General features: G+C 41.0%; 2 protein-coding genes across 4 annotated transcripts in view; both read right to left on the reverse strand.

The window, feature by feature from the left end:
- The window catches only part of bmpr2b (bone morphogenetic protein receptor, type II b (serine/threonine kinase)), a 70,962-nt gene extending 58,663 nt beyond the window's left edge, over positions 1-12,299 (reverse strand). Inside the window, exon 1 of the mRNA XM_017692218.2 lies at positions 11,171-12,299. Coding sequence (XP_017547707.1) covers positions 11,171-11,252 — 82 coding nt within the window. The 5' untranslated portion in view covers positions 11,253-12,299. The remainder of the gene's footprint in view (positions 1-11,170) is intronic.
- Positions 12,300-13,690: 1,391 nt separating this feature from the next.
- gpr39 (G protein-coupled receptor 39) lies at positions 13,691-18,319 on the reverse strand. Of its 3 annotated transcripts, none has more exons than XM_037539202.1 (3): positions 18,218-18,319; positions 17,098-17,918; positions 13,691-15,089 (listed from the first exon to the last, which is right to left on the reverse strand). In XM_037539202.1, exons 2-3 carry the CDS (start codon positions 17,873-17,875, stop codon positions 14,653-14,655), a joined length of 1,215 nt encoding a protein of 404 aa, XP_037395099.1. In that variant the 5' UTR covers positions 17,876-17,918; positions 18,218-18,319; the 3' UTR covers positions 13,691-14,652. The 3 variants fall into 3 exon arrangements, with proteins under 3 accessions (XP_037395099.1, XP_017547647.1, XP_037395098.1); XM_017692158.2 differs by having other exon boundaries at positions 18,090-18,311; XM_037539201.1 differs by having other exon boundaries at positions 17,098-18,311.
- Positions 18,320-21,213: the final 2,894 nt, after the last annotated feature.

Raw genomic sequence — 21,213 nt, forward strand, 5'->3', positions numbered from 1 at the left:
AGCTCTTACTTTACCAGTGTTGAAAACACTGTTGTTTCCTCAATATCTTGGCTTCCTGTTCACACAAAAACATTTAAGGTCACTGAAAACTGAGATTCCTCTGTACTGAAGATTATAAAACAGTTTTCTGTGTTGAGTCAAGATGTAAAACAAAGCTTATCTCTCTGAAAATGGTGGCCTCATGAACAGGTCAGTGCTATTTTGCTGTGTTGAGCTACAGGACATGTGTGTTTAACTGTATTTTTTGTTTGCTGTACCTATAGAGGAAACATAATATTGGAATAAAGTGTTGAAATATGAAAGTTGACACATCCACCCCCAAAAGTACAAGTGACAAAGGAGGAAAAGAAAAGAATATAGTTCAAATGTGATGTTGTGGAGGGTGGTGCAGACCAGTGAAGCGCAGGGGCTTAAGACCAGCCAACGGCAGACTGTTCTGGATGAGAAGGCTGAGCTGAAGCTGTCACTTTTGCAGAAGGGGCTGAGAACAGAGCAGATACTGGAAGAAAAGAAAGGGGTAACAGAGAGTCTCTATAACATTTCACCCAAACAAAGCCCTCAAAAAAGCCTTTATCTCTCAGTTTAGGACACACACCTGATGTAACCGTATGGGGAGTTATTACTTACATAAGAAGAAGAACCATTACATTCATTCTTCATTCTGAGTGAAAAGGCTTCTTAAAAACAAGTTAAAACCCCTTAAATCTCCAAGACCTGGCGGGTCCAGACTTCTATGGCTCTCTCTTATAACATAAGACTAATACAGCCAGTTTGCATTATTTTCCATGCAGTTACTGAATAATAACCTCTAGAATGTAATAAGCCTGGGATTTGAGGGATCAGTGCATTTTCCCAACTCAATCAAGAACAAAGACCTCTCCGAGAGCCAATTAAGGAGACAGGACTCAAACTAATCAACATTTATAACTTCACATCCCTAAGATGCCAGCTAGCTTTTGGCTCAGTCTTTTCACGCTGAGCTATGGCCATCTTGCCCCACCAAATCCCCATGTGATCCATTACAAAAGTAAACATATAATTGATCTCGGATTGGAGTGTGAAGTACCAGACCTGCTCTGGAGGGAAAATGGTCTCAATGACTTCCTGCACTTCTTGATACTATTGCCAGAACTCTGACTGAAATTAACCGTACGCATTGAAGCTTAGTTTGGCCAGATGGCGTCTCTGTCTCTGACTCCATCCATTAGAGCAAGTTACGCCTCTCAGATTAGCAATCCCCAGACTTGTTTACCTACTGCCAGCTAGGAGGAAGTCTGAGATTATCCCCACAAAGGGTCAAGAGGCTTGTAAACGTGTATCCGAGTGTTAAAAAAACTTGCTGAACGTGCACCAACAGATTTCCTGAGCCGGTGTCTAAACACTTCTCCATGCGTTTTGTACAAAGAAGAAGAAAAAGATCACACTACGACTATCATCCTATTCCATCCTGTGGAAAGCGGCTCCACCCTTCTGCAGCTACTATGGTGTCACTATGGGAACCTGCTCACAGAAGCTTCCATTACATAAAATAGCCAAGGCTGGCAGGACCGTAACTAGGCGACTGGCTCTATTTCCGACAGTTTCAGAGATACAAACCGACAATACTTCTGCAAACCCTCCTGCTAATTAATACATCAACATTATATATAGCCTTGATATACAAAGCTGTGAAGACAAAAATGCATAGGAGACAAGCAAGAACATCACTTTATATCGGTATATGAGTAAAGAGCCCAAAAATCTACTGTAGAAACAAAAGACATTCAAGTTTTTTTTTAAGACACTGGGGCTCCCAAGTTGCACAACCATCTATGTTCAAGCCAGAACAATTGGCCTTGCTCTCTCTGGGTGGGTAGATTGCCCTACGTCCCCACCCCCCATCACTCAGCATCTGTTAGTTGACATAACAGAACTGATGGTTAGTGTTCTCCTCCAAGCACTTTCAACTGTCGAAAGACAATGCATTAGCAGCAGTTAAACAAAATGACTCTGAGGAACCTCGGCCTAGCCTTCACCCTCCTAGCATGGGTGGTATTGAGTGATTTGGGGGAGACCTAACTAGTGGGTGGAACTGGACACAGCAAAATAGGTTGTTTGCGGTCACATGATTCCAATGACGCACAAAATCCAGATAGAAGGCAGGAAGCAAAAAGCAGAATGAATGTAAAGCTGTGCTAGTTTAGACAATACTAGGAGAGAAAAGTATTAACAGAAATTCACAACACTGTTGGTGTTGATCTGCTGTATAAGCAGAAAATCACAACACTATGTTGGGTGTGATCTGTATGTTATGAAGAGGAGTGATGTTTCAACTGAACTGAAAGACTTGCCTGCTACTGAGGCGGTAGATACACACAACTACTCTGTCCTCCAGACATCCTTGTACTCAAGGAAACAAATGAAAGCATACCAATGTACGGAGGCATACAGCTTTACATTGTCTAAGTTGTCTTCTATTTCTCATTTTTTTTATTCCACCTTAAGTGGTGCAGCAGTTATTAGTAGAATGCCTGTCAGCAGACTGTCACTGCAGCATTATGTAAGATGGAACAGGGAAATTCTAACAAAAAGCTGGCATGGCAAGTTATTTACGTTCACCTCTTTTGTCTGTTAACCCTGATTTAAGGGTCAGTGGTGCTGCTTGTAGTTAGTGTTTAAATCTATCACCAGTGCAGATCCACAGATGAACTGTGCAAAATACACTACTCTGCTCCTCTCACCTGCAGATGAAGGGTCGCAAGCTATTTTGCCAGCATTTTTCAGTATGTCTTGCATTAGTCCCCTTCATGAACATTAACTTTTGATACTCGATAAAAACTCCTTGTGGTTTCTTGGTTAGATCAACTTGAGCAACTGTAAATAATATTAAAGTTGATTTCATGCTAATATTGTTTTATTTAGACTAGGCTCATACTGCATGAGCTGTAACTGGTAAATGATAGCAGTAGCAGCATAGCACAGTTTTACTCCACATTATATGATGCAGTAACAGTAATCTATTTAAAAATGTCAGTTATTGCGCAACAGGTGAAAGTATTTATACTTTCAAACAATGAAAAATGAAAAAAGGTGTAAGGCAGAGATATGAACACGTCTTGATATACTGTTACAGAAAAAACAGCAGGTTTATAAACAGAGCTTCTACCAAAGCTACATGGATGTTCTGCCTGAATGTGATCATGCGCTGGCAGTGCTGTCAGTGAGGTAGCCATTTCACGAAAAAACAAACACAACGTCAGTTGATGAGCAGCAAACTGATTATGACAACATTTATCAATAAATCGTTTAGATCAATAATGCCGAGTAGTCACAAAGAAATTTATTCACCATATCCTGACCGGGCTTCAAGTAAGCCCAACTTATTCTTTAGCAGGGCACTTTGTGTAGAAGGTCAGTGAGTGGACATCACACTTACAGAATGACCACACAAACACAGACAGATGGCACTGTAGCTATTTCTCAAATCCTACATTGGAGTAATTTTCACCTGTGTAATTTTTTCCCCAACAAACCTCACATTAACACACCCTTGAAGACAGACCTTCAAGTGTTCTTTAAGAGAAACACTGGCCAAAAAAAATGTCTACATGTGGTGCTTTTTCCCTACACTAAAACAAGATCAGAAGTATTTTAGGAAAACCTACAGGTTTGGCCATTAGTCAGTTGTTCCACTGGTTTTGGTCATTCAGGCCGGTGTGCGATTGCAACTGGCAGACCAAAGAGCAGCTTGAAAAGCTTCAGTGCTGAGCCTCTGACCACAGAGAGCAGTGCCAGGGTTTTGAAATACCCTTTTACAAATACACCCCCTTCCAGCTCTCTTCTCTGCACTTGCCTCTCTCGTACCACCCAGACATGTAGGCGCTGCTGGCAGAAGAATGGCTCACCTCCCCCTGCATGATCTGTGTGGGTCTTGGAGCCTCTGCCAAGCTTTCCTAATGCAACTCCAGCTCAAGACCGTGTGCCCAGCTCTCCTCTGTGGGGCTAAAGGCAGCATAATCTCTATTTCTGGTCTACAGGACAGCTATTTTGAAATGTCAACTTCCCCCACAATATCTCAGAGACAGAGAGACTTGAGTGTCTACTTCCGCAGATTAGGAAACAGGCTAATCGAAATAATCTCAAAAGCCTGCGTTAAGGTTGCTGCATTTGTTTGGAAAGGAGAAAACACTGCAGCATAGCCTTGAAGCAACTAAAATCAGTTTACCATATATTTTAAATGTCAGTCAACCTGGCATTTAAGATTTTTTTTCACTATGTGGCAGGGAATGTAAAGTGAGCCGAGCCTCTGAAACACAGCACAAAAGCTGACAGGGCAGCTGGGAAAGAGGAGAGGAGCAATGGCGTTATTGTGGCTAACAGCCAAAAACCAGACAGACACCATTTCATAGTGGGCAGCATGTGAGTGACTGAGAGTGCAACAGAATGAACGTGTGGGTACACAGTATTGTGCGTGACAAGTCTATAAGTCATCTTACAGGAGCAATCTCTACAGCTTTATTACATTCACATACAAGAGGTAACTGTTCCCAATAGTGACTCTATAAAATATCGGGCCAATAATGACCGATACCAATATTTATAAATAATAAAGGGAAATACGGGTAAGACAGGTTAAAGATGTATCTTGGATCAATTTTATCAATCTGGGGGCAGAAAAAAAAGAAAGAAAAAAATAGATAGAACAAAGAGAAAGAGAGCAAAACCAATAGAGATAAGAGAAAGAAAATAAAAAAAGAATCAATGAAAGAGAAAAAAGAGAAAGAAAATGAGAGTGGCAAAAGAGAAAAAAAAAAATGAAACAACAGAAAAGAAAAAGTGAAAAGAAAAAAGATTGAATAAATGAGAAGGAAGGAGAAATAGAGAGATGAGAAAAAGAAAAGAGTAGAGAAGAAAAACATGAGAGAAAGCAAGGGAGACAAAGAACAAACAGAAGGAAAAATGAGCAATAAACCGAGAGTAAGACAGTGCGAGAGAGAATTATACTGAGACAAAGAGAAAATGAGCGAAAGAGAGAGGAGAGTGAGAGAAGTAAACCAAGGAAGGGAAAAAAGGGGTTGACAGAGGAAAAAAGAAAGAGAGACAAAGAGAATGACAAAAATGAAAAGAGACAAAGGAAAGAGGAAAACAAGGAAAACAACAAGGAAAAAAAAACAGAAATTGAGAGAGAAAAAGAGAGAGCGGAGTGAGGGTAACCCTTCAGAGCAGAGTGCAGCACTGTAAGAGGGGATACGCTCTTTTCCCCTGGTGAAATAATTTTTCAATTAGTGTTTAAAATGTGTGAGGGGGGTGGGGGGTTGGTGAGGGGTGTCTATAATTCGAGAAATGAAAAAAAGAGGGGAGTCTTGGATTCAGTCTGTTCAGCTGCTGCTGAAATAGTGTTGTGTGCATGTGTGAGTGTGTGTGCGTGTATGTGTGCGCATGTGCATGTTTGTGGGGGGGGATCAGCGTCACCACAAGGGAATGTGTCTCCCCTCCCCCTTTCAAACACACTTACAGACACACAGACACCCCCCCCCCCCGCCCCCACTCCCTCGTCTGCCCATGGAGCCATGGAGAGACTCATTGTTTAGTCTAAATCCTGCTGCTACAGAGCACCACACTGTACACTGCAGACCCCCACCCCGCACAAAGACACACACACACACACACACACACACACACACACACACACACACACACACACACACACACACACACACACACACAGCTGATTATAGTATCTATTGAGCTCCAACTCATACCCGCTCCTCAGAGCAGAGCTGCCCAGCAGGCATAAAATAACATCAGAGAGCACAATTGCAATTTTAGAATGTCTCACAATACTTGCAACAAGTGTTTACTTCTGTGTACATACGCTACAGCAACACCCCACTCAAGCCTCACAGTGGCAGCAGACCCCAACACATGCCAACAACAGCGACACAAAACGTGTTGACTTCTCAACACTCCCTTTAAGCTCACACAGACACGCTGAGCCTAAAATGAGCAGGACTGTGAGTTCAGTGAACTGGCGACCCACACATTCTTCTGCACAATCAGAGTACAAATCAAAAACATGGCATAACTTGACGCAGTGAGAGTCTGCAGCCAATGCTCAGCTTCCACTTCCTGCCCTGCCCCACAGACGGGCACATTCCTTCAGGCTGTCTGAACACAAACACAGAGACAGAGTCAGGGCTGGTAAGGAATACAGGAGACAAGAAACAGCAACAGCTCTGGGAGCTTTCCTTTAAATTCACATAACATCTCAGACGAAAGAAAAAAAAAATCTCTTATTTCACGTCTAATTTGTCTTATTTTAATCTGCATTAATATTCTGCTGAGTTCATTATCTTTTCTACCATCAAACAAGTTTGAGAGACAGAAGAAGTCCAAAGGAAATAATAAGAATTCAACCCGGATGAAACTATGTAGCCCATTATGGTAATTACAAAGTAGGAGAAGAATCCAAGGAAGAATTCCTGATGTATAATTTCCATTTAACCATTTACATCCTACATGTGGAAAAAGGACCAGCCACAACCCTATTTTAGACAGCAGTGGCTAGACATGTGCTGACATTCAATACTAAGGCATACTGCAATATTCAACACTTTGGTCACTGCATTTTAGTCGAACAAGCTGCAGTTTCAGCAGAGATGTTTTAGGTATGCAAAGTAGCTCTGGTTTCCATCCTAAGGTTCCCCTACGTTGTCACATTGTAATCTCTTTCTATCTTATGTCTATATAGCTGTTTTAGCTGTTTTGAACATGTGTTTTAGTCCTTAGAATTAATCATGCACTGTTACTGTCCCTTTAAATAACTAGAAGTAAGTCAAAGACATCAAAAAGAAACAAGAAAGAAACACTCCTTATAAAGTCAGTGAGAATTGGCAAGGCTAAACCGCTGGAGGCTGATATGTAAATATGTTGGTTTCCATGACATCACAAAGACAGTAAATTCAAAACGGTTTAGTTTCTATAATATGGACTCTAAGAACTTTTCAAAAACACAAAAAGTTGCACTGTGTACAATTTTATCTAAAATTGTAAAGTATCATTGCTGCTTCAGGAAGAAAAAAAAAAGCCAAAATATGGTTTCCATGCGAGTCGCCCTGTAAAGCCTAAAACCGTAATTTACAAGTCAGAATTGTCAGGTCAGATTTTGTGGGGGTTTTTAGACCCAGTCATACGTCTTTACATACTAACATCACATGCACAGGCTCAAAAAGGTCTGGTTCGATGTTGGTCTCATAAGCAAACTCACTACTATACTGATTTGATGACAGCAGTAAATAATTCACTTACATCCTAAAAAGTCACATCCTTCACCAATTGTTGACTGAGCATCTTTGAATCCTATTTCAATGTGCTTGAAATCATCAGATGAATCCATTTGTGGAAGCGGTTCAAAGCACAATCTACGCAACAACCAACGAGAAATTACACATTTCCACCAGAGACGCTTCCAACTCCCCAAAACTTACATAGGGCACTTTTAACAATATTTAGATAATACATCAACCTCTTATTTTCTAAAAGGTGTGGTTTTCTATCATATAAGCCCTTTAATGAAGACTGCTGCGCCATTACACAAAGAGCCATCAGGAAATGTTTTTTCAAAGACAGAAATTTCCAAAATGTATAATCACCTTTATTGTACTTGAAAAATGACATTCAGAAACCACTGAAATGCAGATTTCATGATAAAATATCAAATATGCAGCAAGTCACTGCAACTCCATTTAAAGTAGAACAGAAAACCTGAATAAAAAGCTGGCTAACTTTAGCTTCATGTTTTCTCTGGTAACTGCGTATGTATGAAATGGTAGTTGTTGATTCCTCACAGACAATTTAGCGCTCAGCTTGCATTAACCAAAGCTGGCACTATTTGACATTTGATCTACCAATGCTTGTCAATCATTACTGTACTTGACAGTGACACCTTTCCATTACAAACTGCCTGACTAATCAACCATCCAAATAGGCTAACCTAACCAATTTTTTTCCCAGTTCTGAGAGCTGCGTGGTGGAGTTATATTATTTTATTTCTTCAGTTGTGGTTATCACATTTGGGAATCTCATGGATTGTGTTAAACAGCACGTCACAGACCATTCCCATTATAATGCATTTTATAACATATAATATAACTTGATTTGATTATCAACACATTTTGTCTTGTGACCTCCACATAAAAAAATTGATAGCACAAGTATACTGAGAGCCCTAGTAATTACCATAGTATTACATTCTTATATCAGGACATGGACAGTAGCGGCAAAATGTGATTGTGAACCTGAAGGCCTTGAGTTTCTAACAATGATGAATTATAATAGCCTAGAGGGTAACAGGTATAATCAGCATTCTTAACCAATACTGATGAAGCTACATGAGGTCTTTCACCCTAAGAGTTATTAGAGTGCTTAAGACTCAGGACAGAACCTGAGTAAGACAGATCCTATTCATTTTAATTACATAGTACAACCCACATAACCATACGTACTGAAATTCCAAACTTGATAAAGACGCAATTGTGTCCATATGAACTCTCATATGAATGCTCCACACCAAGGAAATTCAGGCATGTAGAGCACTCACTTTCCAAATACTGATTCTCCACTTAGCCATATGAATTCACAACTCATTCATTTCACAATATGGTCGGTACTGTGTTTTTGCAATAGAGTACATTTGTGATACAGGAGAAGAAATGGCCAAAATTCATTATATTGTTAGTCAAAGGCCCAAACAAGGCCTCATCTCATGTCTCCTATTTGCTTTGCTTTTCTAACTTTCGTGGTTGCCTCTTTTAAGAATGTCAGAGTGGAAACACTTCCACCTCACGTCAGTACATTAAAAAAAATTTAGAGTAGAAATACTTTTACTTTTTTCACAAATATGTTTACAGCATAAATATTAACTGCATTTAATTCATATGATAACACCCCTAATACACACACATGAAAAAAAAAAAATCACTGAAAAAAATTGATTGAATATCTCACAGCTTTCATGTGCATCACCCTCTTCACTCAATGCAGAGTAATGAGAGCTGCTGGGCTCAACAGAGTGTGAACAGGAGCCATGGCTTCATGCTCAGTCGACAGCCACAGACAGAGTAATGGCACATTCTCTCTCTCTCTCTCTCTCTCTCTCTCTCTCTCTCTCTCTCTCAGCAGTCATAGACAAGGTAACGGTTTGCTTACACATACACACCTTCTTCATTCTCATCTGCGCCAAGCATAATAAACTGTCTACTTCACACACTCCTACTCTGCAGGCCCCCAACTCTCTCTTTATCCCCCTCGGTCTGTCTCAGTCCCCCCCTCTCTCTGACTCCAGACAGTGGTCTCTGAGTGATGGAGAATAATCACAGCAGTGGCACATCGCTGCTGGCTTTCCTAATGCGCCATCAATGAGCAGTAAAGGAGGAAACTGGCTAAGGAAACTGGCTTACTAAGTAAGGCAGTGTGGCAACACATGACTGGCAATTTTAAAACAAGTTCTACTTAACCAAGAACAGGTTTTCCAGCAAAAGATCTTAATTTCTCTCTATATGCAAAGGTTCTTTTCCTAATCAAGACCATTCAGCTTAATCTCTGGACTAGGGCTGTCAGTCAAATAACCCTGATAAAAAAAGAATCGATTAAAATGAACTTCTTACTAAATCAGCTATGATAAGCTGGCAATTTGCTTGAACATAATGTGTAGGTCTTATACTGTTATAGTTTTTTTTTTCCCATATGCATTTTTATACATGCATTTCAGTATTTTAGAATCTTTAAAAAACATATAAATACATTATATTCAGTTAAGTGGATGTAGTAAAGTTAATGACCTAAATATTAGCATAACTGACAGTGACCATCACATTCTGAATTGAATGTCTTGATCTTTTCCTAAAGCAACAAAAACAGCTATTATAAAAACAATACAGGACCATGTCTGGCGATACAATTTGAAGCCACTAAACAAAATGTTGTGCCTGTTAAAGTCCAAAATACACCCTATACTCCTTTCATATTTTCATAGGCACTACTCCCTGCCTTGCAACCCTGGTTCTTCGCTTTTGTCCATGTAATGGAACTGAGTGAACTGACTATCAAGATGCCCTTCTTCATTGTCTTCCAAGATTCTATTAAACCTCTGGAGAAAGACAGTTATCTTCAAGCCAAGGCTGAACACCAACTGCATTACATGGCCTAGCACTGAAGGCCCAAGCGTGCCTGTGTGAGGATTCTGCTCACGTCTGTCTCTGGTGACAGTATGACTGGGAAATAAAAATAATAAAAACATACGGTGTATAAAATAAAAACAATGGTGATCACAGATTTAAAGTGAAAGTATTCACTTTTGTACACATTTGTAATCAAAGGAGCACACGCCGATTACCTTCTCATAGCTTCATAATCTCTTCACATTGTCACATGACTCCCAGGGCCAATTTTCCAACTTAAAGCCAGTAACTAATGTTCAAGAAAAACCTTAAGGTGTTACTCGGGAAAGATTAAGAGTGGGAATGTCTTTGTATCAGCAGTGAATGGTAACTTCATATACCACATAATGAGGACCTCCCTCTGACAGCTGTCCAATTAAGTACAATCAATTTTGTGTATTAAATTGAGACCAATTCATTGATGACTGTGTGTTATGTTTTGTTGAATGCCATTAACACCCCTTAAGGCGACATGGTAAAAAACACTTTCTAAATCAACAAAACAAGATTTAAAGGGAAAAAACAGAGAACTCTTTTTCCAACAACCAAGTAAAACCCCTGTTTAACACGTTCTACGTAAATTAACCTGGAGAGGTAATATGCACCTTAATACCTCACAGAACTACAGCACAGGCCTAATGCTAATGTTGTCATAAGAAAAAAAATACATTTCTTTTTGCCAGTCAAATCCAGTCAAATAACCCCCACCCCACTTTTTAAAACACTGTAACCTACGTTGTTTAATCTGGAGATCCAGGCAATTTGCACATTCATTTACCAGACAGATCTACAGTACAGGCCTAATACTAGTGCTGAGACGAAGTAAGACAGGGAGGCAACCGAGAGCTGGCCTCAGCGTATCGTTTGGACAAGGTACGTAGAGCTAGGATGGAAAACAACTGCATTTTACGCTGTACTCAGTATATATTGCGTTTGTATGGCAAGGAGATAGAGAAAGAGAGGAAAGCACTTACCAGCCACGGGGCTCAGCAGCAGCACGGCGCAAAGCCCCAACGCCAAAACGGACACCCGGCCCAAGACCGCCATCCCGTCCATGCTTTTTCCTATCTTCTGAAGTGTTGGAGCACTGCTCCGAGTCAGGGCTGTATTTTTCCTCCTTTTCTTCTTTCCAGTCGAGTATCCGAGCTCATTCGCTCGGAGGGAAAAGTCCAACAGCAGAGTAGACGAGTGCGAACGGGCGACACATGATTTTATTCCCTGTTTCAGGAACAGCTTCGCCCCGAGTGCCGCGTCTGGGTTAACGGTTAGCTACAATCGATCCGTCTGCTTTCCAGCAAGCCAGCTTAGCTTCGTTAGGTTAGCTAACCAAGCACTGGAGAGTTTGTGGCACGATTAGCAAGCTCGCTATGTGACTTCCTTACATTTCATCGGGCTGTATTTCGCCGTTAACGTTACTTGGCTAAAGCTAGCGAAATGTTCGTCGTCCCGACATCAGCGAGTCACTAAAATAAAACTGACAAACCGAAGAGTCTCTCTCAGCTAGTGCCGAATCTAAACAGCTGACAGGGTTTTGCTAATTTTAATTTCACCGCAGGTAGTTCCCTCGATGTGGCTGGATTCTCCGACGGCTGTCCTGACAGTCCATTTCGGTTAATTAGCTAGGTTAACCGAGCTAGGTTAGCTCCGTCAGCTAGTAACAAACACTTGGCAGCTTCTTACCACCGGGCTCCCCCTTTTTCTTCACTCACGGTCGAGCAGTTTTTGGGACTCAGGCGGTGTAACTAACTACATAAAATGTGACGAGATTATCTGCCAAAAAATCCACACGGCGGCGTCGAGCCCGTCGGGTAAAATCTTTCTGAACAAGACCGACATGAGGGGGTAAAATCGGTCTGAACAGCTTTACGTCTGAGTCCAAGCCAAAAAATGGCCTTTAACGGCGAGATAAGATTCTCAAATACAAATGACCGCCAAAAAACAAAAAAACGAGGCACTGTTTTGCAGTTCAGATCGAAAGCCCTTGTATTTTAGCTAGCTGAAACGCATTTCCAGGGACGAGTCGTTTCCCCCGTCGGCTCCTCCAGTCAGCCGTGCTCTGTAAGTTCGCCCGTTCCCGCAGACAGACGCTGCAGGGCGGCCAGCCTCCCCCTCCCTCTCCCCTTCTCTCTCCCTCCCTCCTGTCTCTCTGCTCTGCCTCTTAAACAGCCCCCAGCAGCAGCAGCCTGAGCACAGCGAGCTGAGCAGTCTGGTTTTCACACAGCCTTAGCTTTTCATTCAGAAATACATGAAGTTAGATTCATATTTCAATTTTCCGCTCCACCTTAAATGGTGCTGCAGGTAAATTCTGGGGCCACAGCGGACACAATCAACGAATAGAAACATACAGAAACACTTTATATGCCTTTTTACATTTCAGCGACTTTATAAATGTTTTTTTTAAAGATCATTTATATTCATGTGAATATATGTCTTTTTGGAAAAGGTTGGCTATTTATGACGCTTGTGCTGACGATACCTTCTGTTTGAGGCTGTACTTTAAGATGAAAATATACAGTATCTTACAACTAATGTAAGAGTAGAAATGGAAGTACTCGTTCACTCCTACAGTCGGACTGTACTGTAATACAGATTTACTGGAATAGTCGGAGCGCCCTCTGGTGTTATCAATGAGAAACACACGGGTGTCTGCTGCGTCAAAAGCGCCTATCATCGATGGGTTAAAGTAAACCTCCCATTTAACCCAAAGGCAAACTGGCTAGTTATTTTAAAGACAAAGTAAAGGCTGCACAGTACAAAATATACAATAACGTTAGTTCTGCTGGTAACTTTTTTAACACCACAGCAACATATTCTGTGTCTAAATGCCCACTTATCTGTCACCTCACTATACACCCTTTAACTGCTGCTGCACTCAGCACTTTAACATCAGACCCGTACTTTGCACATTGTAAGGTTTACAGGTATGACTGTGTGTGTGTGTGTGTGTGTGTGTGCTGAACTCTAAATAACATGCTGCTCCAATTCTTTCTTTTTTTTGATTACCTCATACATGGGACCTCCAGTGCAATATACTCTTGTACATATACCTATTTAAAAATTCTTTATCTGTTGACATACATGTGTACATATGCACTACACTTTGCACTACATTGTATTACTTGTATTACCGATCTACTCTGAGCCAAGGCAACATTTCGTTGTAATGTGCACTGTACGATGTTAATTTGAATGACAATAAAGTCTGTCTAAGTCTCTAAGTCTAAATGAGTGTGTTTGTGTGTGTGTGTGTGTATGTGTGTGTCTGAGTGAGTGATGGTAGGAATGCATGTTTTATTTTATTATGTTATATTTTATATTTATTTGATCTTATTCCCTACATGTGAATGTCTTTCTGATACTGTGCACTGTGAGCTCCTGTAACCAAAACCAAATTCCTTGTATGGGTAGCACACCTGGCCAATACAGCTTGATTCTGATTCTGATAATGACTTACAATAATTACAATCACAATCTACAGTGGCTATTTAATTGTATTTACATGAAGACAATCTGTGATCAGTTGCAGAATCCCCAAAACTGCAAAAATATTTTCTTATTAAATAATAACAATTAAAGCCTCAATATCATGAATGACACTGTTATCCATTGATTACCGTGTGTTTAAAAAAAAACCTCTGTAATGGTCTGGTAAACCAGTATGTAGGCAAAGAGGCAAGTCCAGATTCCAGACTTTGAAAATACTTGAATAGTACCTTTACTGAAACATGGAATAGATGTCACTACAGTGCCCTTCATTATTCAGGCAAGTAATGAGACAGCTGTGGTTTACTAATACTTTAATTGGGAGAGGAAACAAAGAGTTAAACGGTGAAAAAAATATAAAAAAACAAAAACATGAAAAGGTTCAAACATGATGCTAGGAAGAAATGTCCACTACCCATCTGTCAGCGCAAGAGGGCCACCATAGGATCACTGCTAACCAGATATAGTGGACCATTCTGATACTGACAGGGTAGTGGACATTGGTATAAAGGTGAATAAATCTATGCGCATCTCTACGGTATGTGTTTCTGATAAAATAACCAGTGCATATAAACACCAATTAACTGGAATATATTTAGTATTGTGTGTTTTAGAAGTGGCTATTTATCATTTATAGGAATGCCCTGAAGGTACTTCTTCCTCAGTAGCTGAAGGGGTTGGGCTCAGTAATGCATGATGGTTAGTTAGAATCTTCGGTGTGGAAGGGGAAAGCATGCATGTTTAATGGTACTGCATAACTGGGACAAGTCAGGAAAGGGATTAACCCTCCAAAATGTTGTTTGACTGAAAATCTAACGGTATTTAACTGTATTTTTTAGAGGAAACAAAAGGCTAATGGGCTGACTCTGCTCTATTTGACTGAAAAGGAAATGGATGCCACAATTCAATAAAGCTCATATGATAGGTTTTTTTGTTGTGTTTGTGTTGGAGCTATGACCGCTGACCATGTCCTTCACGTTTCTGTTTCTGATGTAGTTATGGTTAGGCTTTGGACTGCAGGACTGCTCTGCCCGCTTGGTATTGGGGAGTCAGTGTCCCTGCTGCTGTCCGGTGTGTTACGGCGCAGGGATTTGTGCAGCAGGGGTCGCAGTAAGTGAGTGGATACGCGTGAGACTTTACTGCTTTCCAGTGTCCTCTTGTTGACATGCTGAATGGACAGGCGGCAGCGCAGCGTCTGCAGGAAGGCCGTGCGGAATTGGTGTGAGGATAGGTTGTACAGCAGCGGGTTCAGCACAGAGCTCAGGTAGAAGAAGATGTCTGCCACTAGCTGCAGCACTGCATAGACCTCCAAATAACTCTTAGTCCATGCTGACTTGGGCAGCGCCGCGGTCATTAGACGCCGGGCCTGGTTTGGCATCCAACACACCAAGAGTGCGCACACAATCAGCACTACAAACACACATAAGACACATAAATGAATGCAGGTAAATTCACACAAACTCATAAATACACATGTAAACATGCATATAGACATATACAAACACTGATCAGCCGCATTTAAACCTCATCCTTATTTTTTACTATCTTTGTCCATTTTATCAGCTCCACTTACTATACAGGTGCACTTTGTTAGCCCCCTTTTACCATGTTCTTCAGTGGTTTGGACCCCACAGGACCACTACAGAGCAGACATTCTTTGGGTGGTGGATCATTCTCAGCACTGCAGAAACACTGAGGTGGTAGTGGTGTGTTAGTGTGTGTAGCTCTGGTACAAGTGGATCAGACACAGCAGTGCTGTTGGAGTTTTTAAACACTCACTGTCCACTCTATTAGCCACTCCTACTTTGTTGGTCCATCTTGTAGATGTAAAGTCAGAGACAGTAGCTCATCTGTTGCTTCACAGTTTGTGTTGGTCATCCTCCAGGCCTCCAACAGTGGTCACAGGACGCTGACTGGATACTTTTGGGTTATGAACTTTTCTCAGTCCACCAGTTACACTGAGATGTTTAAAAACTCCAACAGCACTGCTGTGTGTGATCCACTCATACTACAGTGCTGAGAGTGATCCACCACCCATAAAATCCCTGCACTGTGGTGGTCCTGTGGGGGTCCAGACCACTGAAGAACCATTGATGAACAGGTTAGAAGGGGGATGACAAAATATGCAGAGAAACAGATGGACTACAGTTAAGTGCACCTACATGGAAAGTGGACCTGATAAAATGGACAATGAGCATAGAAACAAGAAGCTTGTTTAAAGGTTATGGCTGATCAACGTACAGTCCTATGTAAAAGTCAGAGACCATACTTTCATTTAATTTCCAGTCAAAATTAAGTTAAGTACAATTATTTTTTAGCATAGAAAAGATCAAAAAACATATTTAACAAGAAATTACAGAAAAGCATCCAACACTAAGTATATCATCAAATGTATTAGTATTCAATTTGTCCACTTTACATGTTTGTGCACTTTAAATCTTTCATCTTTCCAGTCTTAAAACCAACATCTTAAAGCCATGTCCTCATGTGTGACAACACTCCTTTAGAAATGCACAAGTGAAAACACATTATCAGCAACATCACAGGAGCCTCACTTTATCTCAAACAACCAATGTCATGATATGCTCTGTGTGTATATCTGTATACAGCACACAGTCCTCACTCTGCCATAGGCTGAGATAGTGAGCACAGGCGTATTTAGGATAGAGTGTAGGCCTGTACACAGTGGAGACATATTAAAGATACAGTGAATTTTATGTGGTGTGGGTTTTTAGTTAAAAAATGTATCAAAGATTATGTGCATAATGTGAAGTTAAGTTGAAAATATGAAACCTGTTTACCAGATGGTTTGTCAACTTGGACACAGTGTCACTGATGTGGTACACCACATTTTATGAGGCACAAAAGTAATTTAAGTACTAATAGCTACCCCTTGTGGAGAATCTTCAGCCTGCTAAACGTGCGTGACTGTTTCAAAATGTGCCCGTCACTGTGCAGGCCATACAGAACAGTGTTACAAACCATCCACCCTGGTTAGACAGTGCTATGTTGTTTAAAATAGCAAACATTTTGCCCATAAAATTAAACTAGTTAAACTGCTGATTTAGACTATATCAATTACTATATTTAACCTCCATTAATATGAGTGGTAACCAAGTTAATAAAACATATATTTTTTTACTTTCTCACTTAAAATCAGTTTTTTAACATATATTTCACATAAAGTCATAAAATCTTTCCTTGTGAAGCTTGTAAGCCTCTGCCTCTACTGTTAGCCTCTGTGGTCTAAAATAAAGTGCTAAAGTGAGACATCCACAGCAAAGCTGCCCAGATGCTGTCATTTATAGAGCAAAATAAAACTAGTCTGGATGGACCTCTTAGTTTTGGTGAGTGTGAAAATGTCAAAAATTCAGTTTTACACAGCCTTGTAGCATTTGCCCATATGTGGTGTCATTACCTAGGAATACGATGGTCTGCTTGCGGGATGTTTTGAGCCTGGCACTCTCGTGTTTGGGCACTCTGAGTTCAGCTCTTGGGCCTGAAGTACCCATGGTGGCCATGGGGGCCTTGAGTACGACGATCATGCTCTTGCACATGAAGGCCACGGCGCCCAGCACCAACAGGTAAAGTATAAAGGCGGTGAAGATGCTGGCACGGTACATACCCCAGTGCTGCCTCAGGCTGGTGCAGAAGGTCAGGTTCTGAGCTGGGGCTCCTCCAGCCTCCAGCACGTGACCCTCTGTTCCCGTAGCAACCAGCAGGGGCACAGCCACGAGGACAGAAGTGAGCCATGCAGCGATAATTAGGTGTGCAGTCCTGGCCCGTGCCAGAGATTTGTAACGAAATGGGTGGCAGATGGCCATGTAGCGCTCAAAGCTCAGCGTGACCACATTCAGGATGGTAGCATAGCTGCATGCCTCAAATAGGAAGTTATAGACCTTGCAGGAAATATTCCCTGAAGCAGAACTGAAGGGGAACCAGATTGCACTATAGAGCTCCACAGGCATGCCAATCAACAGCACCAACAGGTCGGAGCAGGCCAGACTCACCATGTGATCTGTTACGTTCTTTTGCAAGTATCCATTTCTCTGCAGCACCTGTGTCACATGGATGGTGATGCTGTTTCCCACGATGCCCAGGATCAGGATGAGGCTGTAGAGCACTGTGAGGATAACCTTGACCTCAAAGTGTGACTCCAGCTTCCGCCAGTCTCTCTGTCCCTCCTGATCGCCCATGCCTCCTTGCTCTTGGCCTTTCTGCTCCAATCCACCCTGTTGACTTTAGTTGAGATAGCTAGCCTTATCTTTCCAGGAACTCTACGATATCGGTACCATGAATCATGAAACCCATATACGATTATTTACAAGAATAAAAAGCTCAGACTTTTAAGCTAAGCCATGTTTTTATGTGAATTTCTCCCTTGTTAAATCCACAATGGCCTTCCCCTACCTGTCCAGTCCAACACTTCCCACTCAGCTACTCCAGCTCACAATGCCTCCATAAGCACCAAGCTACTGGATCTTCTGTGTGGTCGTCTGTCTACAGTTTCGTTGTAGATTTGGTTTAATCAAACTCACCAGTGCCGCCCTTTCTCCCTCCAAAAGCGTCCAAGTTAATGATTACAGCTGGTCTCGGAGGGTGAGGTTGTGCGTGTGCAGATGTACTTGTGTGAATCGGTGTGACTGACTGGACTGAGTGGACTTCACAATCACAGCACCTCTGGAGGTGGAGCCATTAGTCACATGTTCTATTTCTAACACAGAGGTGTGTCATGACCCTTGTGTCCACATAGACAAATGTACACGTTTGTGAACTTTCATACATCACATCCTTCAGAACAGGCATAGTAGCATTTTCAGCTGGGGCTTTCATTAATTGCTTAATGTAATCCAGACATGTCTAACAGGGTTGGTGAATCAGAGTTTGAGCCAAACCACCCACCTCTGGACAGAAACAGTCATGTTCAACTCTGCACTGAGTCAAATAGTCTAAAGTAAACAGGATAAGAGCAGCAATCTGAAAGTATCCAATCAAAAGGAAGATCAGCTGGCCTGGAGAAAGATTCACTCTGCTGTTTATGCTCCTCACTGATCCTTGTTTACATTTCTCATTTCTGAATTATCACAATGGCCAAAATCCACCATCAAAGCACAGCATTATGTTTTCTTAAAGTTTAAGCCTCATTTTCCAAAGGACCCGTGACTCTACAGCATCTTTTTGGTAGCTTTTCTGTAGTCAGGCTTCAAAACCCATTTCAGACTTTTAACTGGCTTGGAACTTAGATTGGAATTCTTTTTCTTTGAATGAGCCAAATGTTTCGATACTGTCAATTTTAGGTAGTTTCGAACATAACTCAAAAATGCTAGCTAGTGCATGACTAGCGAACGCAGCGTTGAACAGTTGTACATAAAATCCATATTTTAGTCATTAAAACACAAGTGTAGAAAATGTGTTTTGTAAATGTTACGCACTGATTTTCAGACTTTGAGACATATTTACCTCAAAACAGTGGGATCAAACTGCTCACCAAGCGACCATGTGGTACAGGGATGCAGTCTCACTTCCTGCTGTACCCTGTTATTTGTAACTTAACGTGTTTGTTTGTGTTGTTTATCTGTCAGTATAATTAAACTGTTAAAACTAAAAAAGCTGCTTCCTTTAGTTACTGTGTTTATCGTATTTCACAGTTTATATATCCATCCATCCATCCATTTTCTAAGCCGCTTCTCCGTCAGGGTCGCGGGGGGGTGCTGGAGCCTATCCCAGCAATCTTCGGGCGGAAGGCAGGATAACAGTTTATATATACTTTTAAAAATCATTTTACCTCCTGGTTTCGTCTCTACAGCTGTCAAGCTGGTTAATTTATATATAATATAATTCAGGAACACCAGGCTGACTGGGAGTCTTTCATCATTGAGGAATTAATGAAATTAAAGTACCTGGAAACTCATTTAACTTTTTTTCAATGCTAAAGGATTTACTGAGCAGAAAAATATGTATTAGTGTTGGGATAATAACAGAACAGTAATATTTGCTGTGCTGTAATAAACGTTGATTCCTTGAGTAAACGGCTCGTAAAACTCTCTGCATTGTCTGCTATTGTAAGAGCTCTGTGCTGAGCACTAACACACATAAACAACATAAAGTACTATAAAAACAGAGATAAGCTTCTGTGCAGTGAGTACTGGCAGTATTGAGGATTTAAATGGGTGAGACAGAGACTGTCTGAGGGGGTCATTCTGTAATGAGCAATGTTCCTAGAAGCTGTAACCGTGGAAGCAAAGGACCAAATCAGGATTAGCTTGCTCCATCTTATTTAAAGGACCCATATCCTGCATTTTTCATATTTTATTTTTTCTCCTTAAATTGTACTTATAACGTTTGGGTGAGTTTATATACCAAAACAGTTTACAGCTGATTTTACAGGGTGGGGCTAAACTACTGAAGGGTGAATAGGCAGATACAAATGCATCAGCTTTCGTGACATAATGTAAACAGATATAATGCACAGGCACACCTGGGCTAAAGTCCAGGGGGCCCAAGTGCTTTAGGGCCTCTGACTGACCTTTTTTAATGAGATTTATTTATCTTCCCTCTAGTCAACTACACACATACACTGTTGATGGGTTGTGTTCAATCAAAACTTCAGAACAGAGGCAGATTGGTGACTGTTTTGGATGCATTTGACTGGAAAGTTTAAACTAGATACTAGTCTGGTTCTGGTCACTGCTGCAATGGAGAAATGATGAATGGCAGTGCTGAAAGTTGCTGACTGGTGGCAGCGTTGTGTACACCTTCATTAAAACAAAGGACGCTCTGTTTCATTCGGTTATATGAGGCACTGGTTCTGCTGACAGTCAGCTAAGTGACTCTTTCCATGCTTACTAAACCTGCTGTAATTTGTACACAACGGTCAGGCAACTTGGTTGTGTCATGTTGAGTTATACTGATTTTATGGATTCTAAGTAGACCCTTAGGACCCGAGATCAGGTTAAACCACCCTGTTTGTTTCTATATGTGGACTGTATAGACTGAAAAGTGAAGAGTAATTTTTGAAATGTTTTACAAATTACATAAAACTCCTTTATTTCAGAAAAGGGAGATAAATTAGTTTTCTCATAATACAGGCACTTTAAGAAATAGCTAAGCAAAACTAATGCTGCCACAGCTCTTTTTTAAATATGCAGCATGTTTTTCCTCTATGAGAGTGTGCCAGTCGAGGACTGAAAAAAAAAACTTCAAATGCATATTATAGTCCACATTCCTCACAGCGATGTTAAATGTTGGGAAAAGCAGCAAATTCCGAGCTGTACTGATCCCAGTTTTAAGTGAGTCTGTAGTAAAATACTCATTACAAGCTCTTGTACTGGGTGACTTCACCCCCAGAAATTTTACTTTCATCTCCTTATTTGGAATTTAATGCACAAATGTTGTGCTGAATCATAAGTACAAAGATAAAGACTTTCTGATAATACAGTTTTAGTAATATGGAAAAGTCCTGTGCTTTACTTGGAAAAAAAAACCTCTCTCACACAACATCCCTTCGCTTATGCAATTTAAATGATTTAAGAAA

This window comes from Pygocentrus nattereri, chromosome 6 (assembly GCF_015220715.1).
Source record: "Pygocentrus nattereri isolate fPygNat1 chromosome 6, fPygNat1.pri, whole genome shotgun sequence".
In the NCBI taxonomy this organism is placed as follows: Eukaryota; Metazoa; Chordata; class Actinopteri; order Characiformes; family Serrasalmidae; genus Pygocentrus; species Pygocentrus nattereri.

What these genes read in the sequence shown, in the direction of transcription:
- gpr39 (XM_037539202.1), bottom strand. Translation starts at nt 17,875, where the DNA reads ATGGGCGATCAGGAGGGACAGAGAGACTGGCGGAAGCTGGAGTCACAC. An exon ending in GCAGACCATCGTATTCCTAG is followed by an intron (nt 15,090 to 17,097) that starts GTAATGACACCA and finishes GTGTGTTTGTAG; the next exon opens with TGCTGATTGTGTGCGCACTC.